The following is a 14,667-nucleotide window of genomic DNA, read 5'->3' as shown; positions in this document are numbered from 1 at the left end:
GGGCCCAAGTGAGATGGTGTCATAAGACTGAGCCTTGACTGCTCTCTCTGCAATACCCAACAGAGGAAAATTGTTTTGAGTTCACTGCTATTATTAAAATTGTATAGGAGAAGGGATATAAAAAAGCTTGTGACAGGCATCAAAAAGATATAAAAAGTTTTTATTTATAGCATATAGTAAGTTTGTGGGATAGTTGAAATAAAAGATCAACTCTCATGGGCATCTAGAGGAGGGTTCTCTGTTGAGTGCTTTCTCTGCGGGCATGATGGGCAGAATGTCCTAACAAACAGATGTAGGTACCAGCCTGGCATCAGCAACTAGAGGGGATGCTTCCAAAAGTGGCCAGGGCTATAAAATTTCAAGAGCCTTTAGGAGTAGAACCCAAATATATTTCTCTTAATCTAGCTACCAATCAGAAAATTAAAACAAATTATTAATCTAGTTTATATAAGTTATAACACTGGAAACCTTCCCTCCTAGAACACACTGTCTGCTCTTAAGCCAAAGGAAGAGGAATATAAGATAACTCTGTGGAGGGAGTTACAATTGCCCTCTTGAGTTACATATTTTAAAAAGCTTCAGTTCAGATCTTGGTTTCCAAATGGAAAGATATGAGGTACAAGGAAAATGGGTATTTTACAGAATACACAAAAATATAAAATATAGCAAAATTAAGTCTGAGCCAATCAAGGTAATACAACATTATTTTAATTAAAGATGAAAAAAGAAACATTTCTGATTAAAGCCCACGTCTAACATTGTATTTACCTATGGAACTTTTAGAAAGGGATTACTTTTCAAACCTAACTTTCCCAGAGTTATTTGGGGGATAATTTGCATTTTAAGTAGAAAAACAAAATCAAGCACAAGGTGGTAAGGACATTTTTCACTACCCCTTTTGGTATCTGACAAAGAGATTTGCATCAACAGGACACACACTCTTCTTCTTGTGTCTGTGCCACAAGAGCTTTGAATATGCAAAAAGGACAAAGACTAGCGACAGCTTCCCCCTAGCACCAGAAAATCAAGTTACATGTAAATCTGTCAAATGTGGGAAGTAATCACTGTCACTTCTTACTCAGGACACTGGAAAGAGCTGGAATCAATGCTTCAGGACAGTGGTACTGGGAAGCCCACAAACCCTTGTGAAATAAACACTAAAATGTCAAATGCCACAGAGTTTATAGTCACAGTATCTGATCCCGAACAATTCCCACAGGCCCATATGGAGGCATCTGCTTCTCAAGACCTAAGTGAAGTTTACTGGAAAGTGTTGGTAGGGACACAGCAGGCGCACTTACCTTACCAGTGCATCTGGTTTGCTTAGCTGGTTATTAGGAATACAGTTTTCCATCAAGTCTTTGTGCGTACTTGGGCTCTTGCTACTGCATTTCTGCTTCTTTTCATTTTTACTCGATGAAGAAGGAATGCTCCCATTTGTGGCGCTGTGACTTCGTGGTGAGGAGTTGACAACTCCACTGGCATTTTTGTAATTTTTTGAGGAAGCAGTGCATGAGTCCTCTTTCAAGAGGTTTTCTGTACTTCCCACAAGATCATTATTTAATCTTTTACTATTGATATGGTTTTCCATATACTCAATTTCTTGTATTTTAGAGTCTACAGGCTGTAGAATGTTGTTGTTGTTGATCCCGAGGTTGTGTTTTCTGGCGTCCCTGTCCTTTTCTTTCCCTTTTTCCCGGTACTCTATCTCTGGCAAAGCTGTAGAGAGCTTTTTGTTGGCTGGGATACCTCCGTTGTGGTGTATAAGGATCGAGGAATCCATGTCAGGTAATCCTTTGGCTGCTACAATGCCAAAAACAAACCAACAAACAAAAAACCCACAGTGGAATATTTAGCTGTATAAAAACACAGAATAGACTGATTCAACCAGCTGCAATATCTACACTCAGAAACCTACTACATTAATCTGCAAACTCATGCAGAAGCAGTAACTACACTACATCATGCTAATTTCTAGAATTAAGTCAAAATAAATTTGAGAAGTTAAACATTTAGAAAACTGCCATCATTTATAAACACCAAACCACAAGTTTTGCCTCAAAAATAAGACGAGGATTTTATATTGAGTCATACTGTAGTCAAATCAAACTTGGCTACCACTGGAGTGAGAGGACACAGGCAGATCATACTCTTAAAAGGCCATATTTTAAAAGATGCTTGGATTAAACAAACAATAATTTTATTGAAAAGAAAGAGATTAGCCCAGCCGGGCGTGGCTCAGCGGTTGAGCATTGACCTAGGATCCAGGAGATCGGGGTTTGATTCCCAGTCAGGGCACATGCCTGGGTTGCGGGCTGCCGCCAATGACTCAACATTGGTATTTCTCTCTCTCTCTCTCCCTTCCTCTCTCTGAAATCAATAAAGATATATTAAAAAAAGAAAAAAAAGAAAGAGATTAAATGAAACAAAAGAAGTGTGACTTTAGAATCCAGGGCATCTACATTTTTTCTTGACTCTAGCTTTGAAGTAATAGAAGTCTGTATCATTTACTAGATCTCTTGTAAAAAATTCCCTTTATCAGGTCTATACATCCCAATTTGGCAAAGCCAACTTGAAGAGACATTTTTGCAGCACCCCAGAGAATAAGATTTGGCATATATCACCTGAAAATATGATCCCAGACTTCCAATTCTCAAACCAAAGAAAGCTGGCACTACTGTAAATACATCTACTGAATTGATAATATGCTCATTAGAGAGGTCCTTATAGAAAAGGTTCAGTTTAAGTCCCACATTGCATTTTATGAACCATTTAAAACAGGACCGATCCATCCTTACTCTATTCAGAAAAATTCTGCTTGGCCAGGCGTGGCTCAGCAGTTGAGCGTCGACCTAGGATCCAGGTGATCAGGGTTCGATTCCCGGTCAGGGCACATGCCAAGGTTGCGGGCTTGATCCCCAGTCGGGGGCATGCAGGAGGCAGCCGATCAATGACTTTCTTATCATTGATGTTTCTCTCTCTCTCCCCCTCTCCTTTCCTCTCTCTGAAATCAATAAAGACATATTTAAAAAAAAAAAAAAAAATTCTGACTTACAAAACAATTTTGTCTACTTCTCTATCTTATACTTTGATTCTTGTCTCGCGTCAGTTACAAACTCACACAATTATACATACTATTTTGCTACTGAGAATAAATATTTTAAAATACTTACAACAAATAAAATACTAAAATATTAAGCTACAAAAATAAAATATTTAAAAATAATAAAATAAACATATTTAAAGGTACATGGTCTTCAGATGCTAGGTAGAAAACATCACCCACACTATTTCATGACCAAACAAAGATATGGCCCTAAAGAGGAATACCAGATAATAGGAAATCCTTGGTAATCTTCCAAAGTTCTAGCAACTTTAAAAAAAAAAAAGAATTTGTACTGACAAATATAATAATGACTAACCTATTGAGCCAATAGCGTTAGGGTAAAGACCTACCTTCCTCAGACTCTTTGTCTTGCTTCTGTAGCATCTGTTGCTCTGGAGGAAGGGCTTGTTGAAGAAGCTGCATGTAAAATTCGTTCTCTTTTTGTACTTCCTTTTGCTTCCTTAACCGCATTTTGTAGCTTACATAACTCTTAAAGCCAAAGCCCAAAGTCACCACAGGGTATCCAATACTAGAAAGAAGACAATTCAGCAATGATTGCAAGTTAAAAACAAAAAAACATGTGCATCAAGCACAAGAGGACACCAATGACTGAAATTAAGAAATAAACTCTAGATGATCATAGTTGAGCATTCAGTAAACACATAAATAAATGTGATGTCTGCTATGGAAATCAGCAGCAGCTGGCACATGGAACAAACCCCGAGGGAACAGTGGGACCGTTAGACCATAAGAGGCTGCCCACCAGACTTTGGTGTTCTTCAAACTAACTCAAGAAGTTACCACAGTGATTACTGGGTACAGTGGTTAATGTTGTTAATTAACATTGAACTGCCTTGTGCATTATTAGAATTTGGGCATCGGTATGCTTTTAAGATCTAACAGGGTAGAGATTTTATAAGTGGTCATAAGTAAACATTATAAGTGTTCAAAAATCAAAATGACTGGGGGAGGGCTTGCTGAAGAAGCTGCATGTAAAATTAAGTAAACATTATATAATGTGGTTTTTAATACCAGAAGACAGGGTCAAATTCAAGTGACTAATTTAATCTTCTTGCTGCCTGAGGGGTACTATCTCCAGCTATTCCTGGAAAATTAGTTCATAAACAGTCTATCATTTAAATAAGTATCTGAAATTATCAGTGCCAACATTTGGTTTGTGACATCAAATTAAACCAGCTGTACTTACAACTCTAATCTCTGGGATTAAAAAGTTGAAATATTTTTATTCAACTCATCAGTCTGTTTCAAAGCCTCTGCAAACACTGTCAAAACTCACATTATACTTCATTAATTTAAAAACATCAGTCATGCCCGGCCGAGCATGGCAGGAGTTGAGCATCGACCGATTCCCGGTCAGGGCACATGCCCGGGTTGTGGGCTAGATCCCCAGTCGGGGGCTTGCAGGAAGTAGCCATCAATTGATGTTTCTATCTCTCTCTCCCTCTCCCTCTCCCTTCCTCTCTCTGAAATCAATAAAGATATATTTTTTAAAAAAACAAACTTATCAGTCATAATTAGTCTAAAAGTGACCTCACTACAATTTTTTTTTTCCCCCAGGGGAGAGCACAAATGCAGTGCCCCACTACCACAAATTAAGCAGTCAAGTTTCTCTGGGGTCAGCACATCTGGAATGCAATGGATAAACCTCACCCTGGGAAAACCACTTTCATGATCATAGTTTCTCCCCTGTCAGGTAAGTATTCTCACTACAAATTTAAGTGACAAGTTTTATTGGCCAGGTTTATTTAATTCACTTATTTGTGAAAAGACTTTAAAATATTGGAAACTATTTTTTTCAGTTGATTCCTTTTTATTTTAGTTTCTGCCATAAATACTATAAAAATTGGTGTTTAAAAGAAACGCACATTAAGTGGTGATTTCCAAAATAGATATAAACAAGAATCAAGCTTGTTTTAAAAAAAGTATCATGGTTAAAGTTAAATGAATAAAATATATTAATATTCATTTATATTTCATAAGGAAAAATAACATTCCTTTAAATATTATTAATATCTTGCTTTTGTAAATCAGCTACGAAAATGTTAAGTTCATTTAAGCTTTATGAAATAGCCATATATTTCATCAAGACTTTTTAGAATCAATATCTGATTATAATAAAAAGAGATAACATTTATCAGACAGCTAGCTATGTACTTGGCATTAAATTAAACACTTTACATATATCACTTGATTTCATCTTTCCCATGACTCCATGAGACAAGTCCCCAATATACAGGTAAGAGAACTAAGGCTCAGAGACAGGGACATGTTCAAGGCAACAAAGCTGTTAGAGGACAGAGCTGGAATTCAAACACTCGTCTGCTCATGCTCTTTGCCATGATATATGGTTTTCTGGGTTCAGATAAAATCTCTAAGAAAAAATTTACAATTGAACTTACCATTTACATTAAAACATTGAATTGAATTATAAATTAAGAACATACATAATACTTACCAGTGAGCAGCAAATGGACGACAAAGGTCTACATGAAAATTTTTGAGATCTTTAAATCTAATTGCTGCTTCAATATAAACAAAGAGTATCCAGAGGGACACTGTGGGCAAACACACTCCTCTTTCTGTGGGAAAGCAGCAGAGAGACAAGCATCAGCGATACATTAACTAACAGAACAGATGGGTTGTTTGAAAGACTGGTTCAACTACAGTTACTTTCATTAAGACTTTCAAGCCAATTAAAAAGCAATTTAACCCAAACTGAAAGCTTTTATATGACAAAAGATGCTATGGAATCACAGGCAGAAATAAAAGGCAAACATTCTGGCAGAAAATATTTATAATACATGTAAAACAAAGGAGTTATAGCCCTAGCATACAAAGAGCTCCTATAAATCAACAGAAAGGCAATGAATACAAGTCATAAAAGAAAATATATAGATAGCTAAAAGCATATAAAAAGATGCTCAACTTCACTACTGATTAGGGAGATACAAACTTTAAAACTGAGATTCCATTTTTTTAACCTATCAGATAAGCACAACTTAAAAAGACATGTAATAGTATAGGGAGGGTGGGTACGGGAAAGGATTCGTTCTCATACTGGCAATAATATAAATTGAGGCAAATATTTTAGAAGGCAATTTGGCAGCTTAATTAAATTTAAGATACTTATACCTCTGACCTAGAAATTCCAATTCCAGAAATCTACCCTATAGAAATATAAAAGAGCCCTGAGAGAAATGTATAACAATATGCACTGTATTATTATTTGCATTAGTAAAAATATAGAACTTAAATGTCTATCAATAGGGAACTGTTTAATTTTGGTTAATCTATATAATAAATCATGATGCAGTTTTCAAAAGAATGAAGAACTGTACTAATATGAAGTGATACATAAAGAAATAATTATTAAGTACGAATGAGTTACAACACAAAGAAATATTTTTGACATTTAAGTACTATTCAAAAATTTTTCTTCTTAACTACAAGCTCCTATTCCCTTTGTAATTAAAACAAATTTCCAAGGGAGGAAAAAGCAGCTTGCAACAGAATAAATAAGATGTGAATAAGGGACTATTTTCATTGGTTTAGAATCACACTGCAGGCTAGGGCCACCTTTTTATAAAGATGGACCACATAGGCATGAGGTCCAATAACTGTGGAAAGAGTTCCTTTGAGACTGTATAAGGCAAGCAAGTTACAAAAGATAGGCTAAGAGGGGAAAATTAGTGACCCGAAGGACTAACGGGCTTTTTGCTAAGGATCTTCAGGATGAAACAAAGAAAAAAATCATAGAATTTTGGAACTAGAAAGATCATTTAGTCCAACTTCCTTATTTTACTGAAGAGTAAAGTGAGGCCCAGAGCTTATACAAATTGAGCCCAAGTTTCCAGAGATAATACTGAGTCTGCTTCCAGGAGAATAAACCTAAAGTCCCCTTAGACCTAGTCCGTAAAGAGGAAGACACTCCAAGCTTTGTGAAGGTAGCTAATGGATTCAAGCATTCTTATAGATTTAATATACAAGAAAAGGTATTTTACAATGTAGGAAGACAAACAGCAACCTTTAGGATAATGCATCTTCAAATTCATTTCAAAATGCATTTTTAAAAATGTATATTCCCTACTCCCTATATTAATTTCTAAAGTTATCATAAACATAAGCACATTACAGAAAAAAATAGAAAAATTTGGACGGAATACCTGTATTTCTAAACCTATCAAATAATAAAATGAAACAATGTTGAAAATGTTTTTGAACAAGTACAATAGTCAGGTCACACATATAGCTTTGTATACTATATTTTCCCTCTTAACAGCAAGGGGAAAAAAGTTTAATATAATATTATCATTCTTTTGTGGCAATATATAATTTCATCAACCATTCCTAATATTCTTAAGAAAGAATTTTAAATTTTAACAGCTGGAAGAAAAATGAATCCCAAGTTATACAAATTGCACTCATATTTGTCAGGCCCAATAAGAACACAAAGTTTGTTTTGTTTGTTTGAGTACTAATCATCCCTAATTAAAACATACTTCACAGCTTAGCTATTCCAACATACATTTCTAAGCCTAGGGTTAAAGAGAGGTCAGTATCATTTATGACATTAGCTTCATTGCTGCCCTGTGGGTCACCCACTGAACTTGTTCCCAGTAGATTCTATTAATAGCTATATGAGTAGTTTTTTCTCAACTACTGAGACATTAAAGTAATTTAGGAAATCATTGTAGCTCACAGATTATCTGAGATGGAAGGCTCCCTTAAACATTATCTAGATTACTGCATTTTCATATGACAAAGGAGAAGCTGACACCTAGAGAGAATGACTACTGTAAATGGTAACTCACTTGAAACTGAGGCTTAAGACAAGGAAATACAAGTAAAAACTGGTGTGCAGAAAAATCTCTTTAAAGGAAAGCACACTAAGAAACAATCATGCTAGCTTACAAATCAAGTCATATATGAAAGTGGTAAAGATGGAGATGGAGAAAACCATGCTCACAGTGGATACTTTAAATAACAGCTGAATTCTACATGGGCCAACACCAAGCTCTCGGCACATTTAAGAAAATAAATGCTGGTCCAGAGAGCTTTTATTAGTGCTCCCTAAGGGGTCAAAATCCTACAGGTTGCAGTTGGGACTAAGAATCAAGTTTCATGCAGCTTTGCAGACAAGTTAAATGATCTGAGAGCCAATCCTCACATGCCTGTGCATCCGATGTTCAGGCTTTCACAGTGGAGTGGAGCTGTCAAAACATCTCATCTTAATTTGAAATAGCAGTATAGCTCTAAGAAGAAGGGAGGTAACTGTGTAACTCCACTGAAGTCAGAACATATCTGAAATAGTAAATTTTGGTTAAAAGAACCACTAAGAACTAGGGAGATTGGGATGGCAAAGTGCTTAAAATAACACACAAGGAAAAGCTGATGAAACCAGAGATGTTCTGCCTACAGAAAAGACTTGAGAAGATATGACAGTGTCTTTAACTCTTTAATTATTAATTGGAAATATTAATGTGGATGGTTACACTCATTCAGTATGGCTCTAATGCAGGGCGGTCCAATATTTGGCCTTGAGGGATGACCTGTAGGCCCCCTGAAATTTTAAGGAACAGTTTTGTATATTCCCATATATTTTTTCTGCAGAAAGCCTTTTTATATCCTCTAAGAGCTCAGCGAGTCCAAAAACAGTCAAGACCTACTGGGTCAAAAGTGTAAGGAAGAAAATTCTGGCTCAGTATGAGAAAGAACTTTCTATTGCAGCTGCCCAAAAACAACAGTAGTAAGTTCCTTGTCACTGTAGGTTTTCAATCAGAGATTAAATACCACGTGCAAGGGATGCTGTACCAAATAAGGCTTCGACTAAATGACCTCTGACTTCCTTTCAATGCTGAAACTCCCAGAACATTTTTCCTATTTGGCACATGGCTGTCTTCAAGTCTACCTAAATAGAAATCCCTTCAACTTTTAAAAAAATGATGATGAGAGCAGTAACAATTGAGCTATCAAATCATATAGACTTAAACTTTTGATTCAATAATGAAAAAAAAGATAAAATATATTTTAAAGGTATATTAAAATCTTTAAGGAAAAGACAACTTTAAAATGTCCACATTATACTGAATTCCAAAAAATTTATTCAAAGGTTAATCACCACATTTAACAAGTTTGAATCTAAGATTTCTGTCCATCTAAGAAACCATTAAGACTTACCTGTGTGCCATACGTACTGAACCCATACATATGTGCTAGCAGCAAAAAAAAGCCATTGTATGGGGATGAACAGCAGACATATGATATTTGACGTGAATGCTACACAAACAAAAAACACTGAGAAGGCCTAAAGGGAAAAACAAAACAAAATAAGAAACACATCTTAGAACTTATTTTCAAACAGAGATTATTAAAAACATGTTAGACAAAATCTCTGAAACTGCCATGCAATAACTATAGAACAAGTTGTACCAGAAAATTTTAAACATTTAAAACCAACCATATAAAAAATAGCAGTTAATTTAATATTAAAGAGTAATCCTGTTTATGACCTCAAATCATGAAGAACTGGGCCAGAACAAATTGAGGTTGGTTCACAGTGAGTTCACTTGGACTCCACAGGTGGGTTACCTAAAAGAACTAGAATTTTACATAATACATTCCTAAAGAGCCTCATTCTTAAAAGGTAGGCTGCTGGAGCACATATAAACCATACTAGTAATAAGAATTATGCTGACGTTAATTATTTTAATAATGCAGCTTTCCTCAGGACTCATCTCTACCTATTACCAATGGAACATGAGTTCAAAACCATCTCTTCAAGGCAAGGGTTTGTTCTGACCAAAGCACCAGGCCCAGGTAGAAGAGTTACAAGTTTCAGATGTGGCTATGGAACACAACAGAACTACAAGGCCTGTGCCCTTGCTCTAAACCAATAGTTCTCAACACATGGTCTGGATATCTCTAGGGGACTTTGAGATCCTTTCAGCAAGTCTTCCAGGTCAAAACTATTTTAGTAACAATACTACGATATTATCTGCCTTATCCACACTCATTCACTCAGGAGTATGGTGACGTTTTCCAGAAGCTACATGGTATATGATATTGTAGTCAATTGAGTTCAGAAGCAAATGTAAAAATCCAGCTGTCTTCTATTAAGCTAGACATTATATAAATTTGCAAAATTGTAGTCAATCTTCCATTTTGTTTTGTTTTGAAAGATGTATTTATTTTTCATTTTTAAAATATAATTTGTATTAATAGTTAATGAGTTTGTTATTGTTTTTGTAAGTGAATTAATATATATTTAAGTTTTTGTCTTAATTTCTAATAGAGTAAATATGGATAGATGTAACCCACATAAATAAAATCTCTGGAGTCCTCAATAATTTTTAAGAATGTAAACAGGTTTTGAAACCAAAAAGTTTGGGAAGCACTGCTCTAACTCTAAGCCCATCATGAATGCAGTGATAGGGGCTGCAGAAATATTTCAGAGCAGAAGTGGGCAACTATTCTTCCTCCACTACTTTGTCTCCCCCCAGAAGTCGCCCCACCCCAACTCTTTTCACTGCAATGATAGAGGAGGAGGGATTATGATTTGATCAATGGGTGGAGACAAAAATAGCCTTAGAGGCCAGTTTCAGTTCATAGACCCTATTTAGCTCAATACAGTCCCCCCTAAGTATTACTAATAAAATCTACTTTAAACCGTTTCATTACAGTTACTAAAGATTTTCTTAGAAGGGTTATTAAATTCATTATACTTGAAAAACATGTATTAATAACATACCAGTCCCTGGTATCTGAAGGAATCATAGACGCTTCTGATGAAAAGCCAAAAGGGCCACAGGTATTCAAATCTGAACTCCAGGACAAAATCTGCCAGGAGGACAAGTGCCCACACTACCAGAAATTTCAGGTATAAAAATGTACTGCAAAATACAAAAATTAAAAATTAATTCAAGGTCATTTGTGAAGAACTAGAAAGAGCAAAATGCACTGTTTTGCTTAAAAGAGACAAAAAATACCATCATATACCATGAAAGCAATGGAGATAAAGGACAAAAAGAGATGCTGCCATAGCCCACCTAAATTTTCAAAGCTATGATGTTCATTCTGGGACACACACCTACCAAAATAAGATGACCAAATTATGCTTAATTTCATTTGAGACGAGGAAAAAGTAAATCTCACCACTATTTTAAAATGTGCTATGTCTGACTTAATACTGCAGCACTCTCAAAATTACAGCTTTCAAGCTATTCTTCATCAGAAGATGTCATGGCTAAAAGGCTTCAAATTTGCTGTTTCCCTCCCTACCCCTCTGCACCTGCTGGAAGTCTGATATTTCTGATGCACACCCCTACATGCTTGAAGAATTCTGTCTTTTCCCCGCCTTCCTCCTCTTGCCTCTCTATGTAGTTTTTATCTGCATTAACTAAATTAAAAACAAATGACTTCCCAAAATAGCCAGAAACCAACTTAGGGGGCAGATGCCAACACTAAGGGCTGTGAGGGCACAAAAAATATACATTGAAGAAAAAACCCTAAAGTGTCCCAGCCTTGCTCTGTAAATGTGTGCTCCCAGTTCCCTCTGGACTTATGTTAAGTAGAAACACACTTTGATAAGCCAGTCAGAATACATATCTAACCATTGCAGAGCTCAAAACAAGGTAAGGGCATGGATTAAAAAAAATATTTTTCATATAATCTAAAAATCCATTCTTCCAGTTCATTAACTGTATAATAGTTAATAGAGAAGCTTTCAGATTCTACCCACTAATAAGCCCTTAAAATTCTATGTCCTTAACCCAATTCTAGAGCATGTTACATTTAGGTGTGTGTTTTTTTAAATATATCTTTATTGATTCCAGAGAGAGGAAGGGAGAGGAGAGAGAGAGAGAGAGAGAGATAAACATCAATGATGAGAGAGTCGTAATTGATCAGCTGCCTCCTGCACCCCCCCAACTGGGGATCAAGCCCACAACCCGTGCATGTGCCCTGACCAACCATGATCTCCTGGATCCTAGGTCGATGCTCAACCACTGAGCCATGCCTGGCTGGGCTAGGGTTTTTTTTTTTTTTAAAAAAGGTTTTCTAGCCCTCGCCAAGGGGCTCAGTGGGTTGGAGTGTCATCCCGTACACCAAAAGGCTGCAGGTTCAATTCCCAGTCAGGGCACATACCTAGGTTACGGGTTCAATCCCCAGTCAGGGCGTATACGAGAGGCAACTTATCAATGTTTCTCTCACATCAATGTTTCTCTCTCTCAAGCTCTGTCTCCCTTCCTTTCTCTCTAAAAATCAGTAAAAACATATTCTCGGGTGAGGATTTTAAAAAAAAGTTTTCAAAAATATACAGATTGGAAATATAATTCACTTTGACGTGGGCTAGAGCCTTGCATAGTGTTTTGAAGTACAAATATTCCAATAATGATGTGGTTAAATTAGCTGTCTGAATATATAACAGCAACAACAAAATCAAGACTTTTAATAAATAATTTTGAAATAACATAAGATACAAAAAGACTGATATACCTGGGGGAGGAAACAACAAAAACAGGATCCAGCTCTGAGGACTCTTTCTGTGCCCTCTGAAACTACATAGGAAAAGATGTCAAGAACAGACCATATGACCCTCAATGATACAGTGTCATAATGATATACATAATTTGCAACTAAGGTCAAGTTCTAATACTAATTCTTGGCAGAACTCTTTGGGCTTGATAGTAAGTTTCAATTAAGAGGTTTACTGGACCCCAGCTGGTAGTGGCTCAGAGGTTGAGCATTGACCTAGGATCCAGGAGATCGAGGTTCGATCCTTGGTCGGGGCACATGCCCTGGTTGCAGGCTCAATCCCTATTTGGGGGCCTGCACGAGGCAGCCAATCAATGACTCTCTCATCATTGATGTTTCCATCTCTCTCTCTCCCTCTCTCTGAAATCAATAAAGATATACATATATATATGTATGTGTGTATATATATACACACACACACATACATACATATACACACACATATACATACATACATACATACATATATATATACATATATATACACACACACACACACACACACACACACACACATACATACATATATATATAAAGAGGTTTACTGGAGAACAGAGGAACCCAAGGCAAACCAGAAGAACAAAGGCTTGAATCCTAAATCCTACCCTTTAGTTTCATTTCACTAGAGTCATTTTAGCCAGACAAGGAGAGGGCCCTCGTTCTCATTCATTAAATCCCAACACTGGTCCAATGGAAAGCAAGACATATTTTACTAGAAGGAACAACTGAGTCATGCAGGCATTCAGGAGTACAAATATTGTTTGCAACTAGATTGCCAAGCCACTTAGCTTTAAAACTAAAAGGACTGTTTTCCTTGTTTCTAGAATTACTTCTAGGTTTTAAAGAAGAAATAATAGCCCTTCATCCATGTTTTTAAGGGATTTAAGAAATAGCATGAAAATATATTTACTTCTCTGATGAATCCTTTTTCCCATGGGGCTGCCTCTGGAATGTATCTGTACCTCATCATGTCTCTAGTCATACCATTCCCCAGGTAGAAAAGGTAGAGTACTACTACCAACTGTTCTCTGCTCCAAATGCTCCAAAGGCATGGCAGATCCCAGTCTAACCGGCAACACTGAACGTCACTATTTAGACAGCATTATCCACAGGATGGCAGCCTGTTGAACACTTTTTAAATTACTCAATCATTAAAACCTAAGGCAATAGAAAAATGATCATCTTTGTTATAATGATTGCTCTTTTTCAATTCTGTAACTTTCAATTATTCCCTTTTACATATTTCATTTCTTTTCAAACAACTCACACACTTTTCATGTTCCTTGACACCCAGTTCTTACTAAGTCACAGTTTAGAAGGAAATTTGATTTTTTACAAACATATGCCATATCCTCATCTTTCCTCAGTCTCCCCTTTTAGGTGGGCCTGCATCTAAAAATCAAGAGGCAATCTAATTAACAAAGTTGATTTTATTCTAGGATGAGTCTTGAATTCTATTAATTCAGTCTTATAGGGTTTTAAAAAATTAATGACAGTTGTCTGACTCAGTATTCTCTTAGCCCTCTTTATCAGTAAATTATGCCTATTGTCCTTCTATTGGTTAATATACGAAAGTTAAAAGACAAGTAACCTAAAATGACTACTCATCACTATAGAAACCCTAATTCCTTTTTAAAAAAATATAGGTTTTTATTGATTTGAGAGAGAGACGAAGGGGGGGGGAGAAAGAGAAACATTGGATCGGTTGCCTCCCAGGGATGGACCCTGCAACCTCGGTATGTGTCCTGACCAAGAATTGAACCAGCGACCTTTTGGTGGGCGGGAGGACACTCAACCAAGTGAGCCATACCAGCCAGGGCTAATTCCTTTCTTTAAATGTACTGAAGGTCATTTGATTTTGCCAAATCCAAAGAAATGACCTTCTAAAGGAGGAGACCGGGTTTTAAACTATTATAGCATTCCAAAGTATTTCTTTTAAACCATGAAGAAAATATGATTAAATATAAAATATTTTATATAGTTCATAATATGATATGCTCACTTGATGT

General features: G+C 36.2%; 1 protein-coding gene across 3 annotated transcripts in view; it reads right to left on the bottom strand.

Moving 5' to 3' along the window:
- The window catches only part of MACO1 (macoilin 1), a 56,184-nt gene that overhangs the window by 29,862 nt on the left and 11,655 nt on the right, over window positions 1-14,667 (bottom strand). For 2 of the 3 annotated variants that reach the window (XM_081145090.1, XM_081145091.1), the window contains exons 2-6: window positions 10,875-11,016; window positions 9,305-9,431; window positions 5,583-5,706; window positions 3,457-3,635; window positions 1,302-1,803 (exon numbers count right to left, since the gene is read on the bottom strand). In XM_081145090.1, the coding sequence (XP_081001216.1) occupies window positions 1,302-1,803; window positions 3,457-3,635; window positions 5,583-5,706; window positions 9,305-9,431; window positions 10,875-11,016 (1,074 nt within the window). Of the gene's footprint in view, window positions 1-1,301; window positions 1,804-3,456; window positions 3,636-5,582; window positions 5,707-9,304; window positions 9,432-10,874; window positions 11,017-12,619; window positions 12,682-14,667 lie in introns of all 3 variants that reach the window. The other variant, XM_081145092.1, reaches the window with a different exon arrangement.

Source organism: Miniopterus schreibersii (assembly GCF_964146895.1).
Source record: "Miniopterus schreibersii genome assembly, chromosome: 8".
NCBI lineage: Eukaryota > Metazoa > Chordata > Mammalia > Chiroptera > Miniopteridae > Miniopterus > Miniopterus schreibersii.
This window is presented reverse-complemented; position numbering and strand designations above follow the sequence as displayed.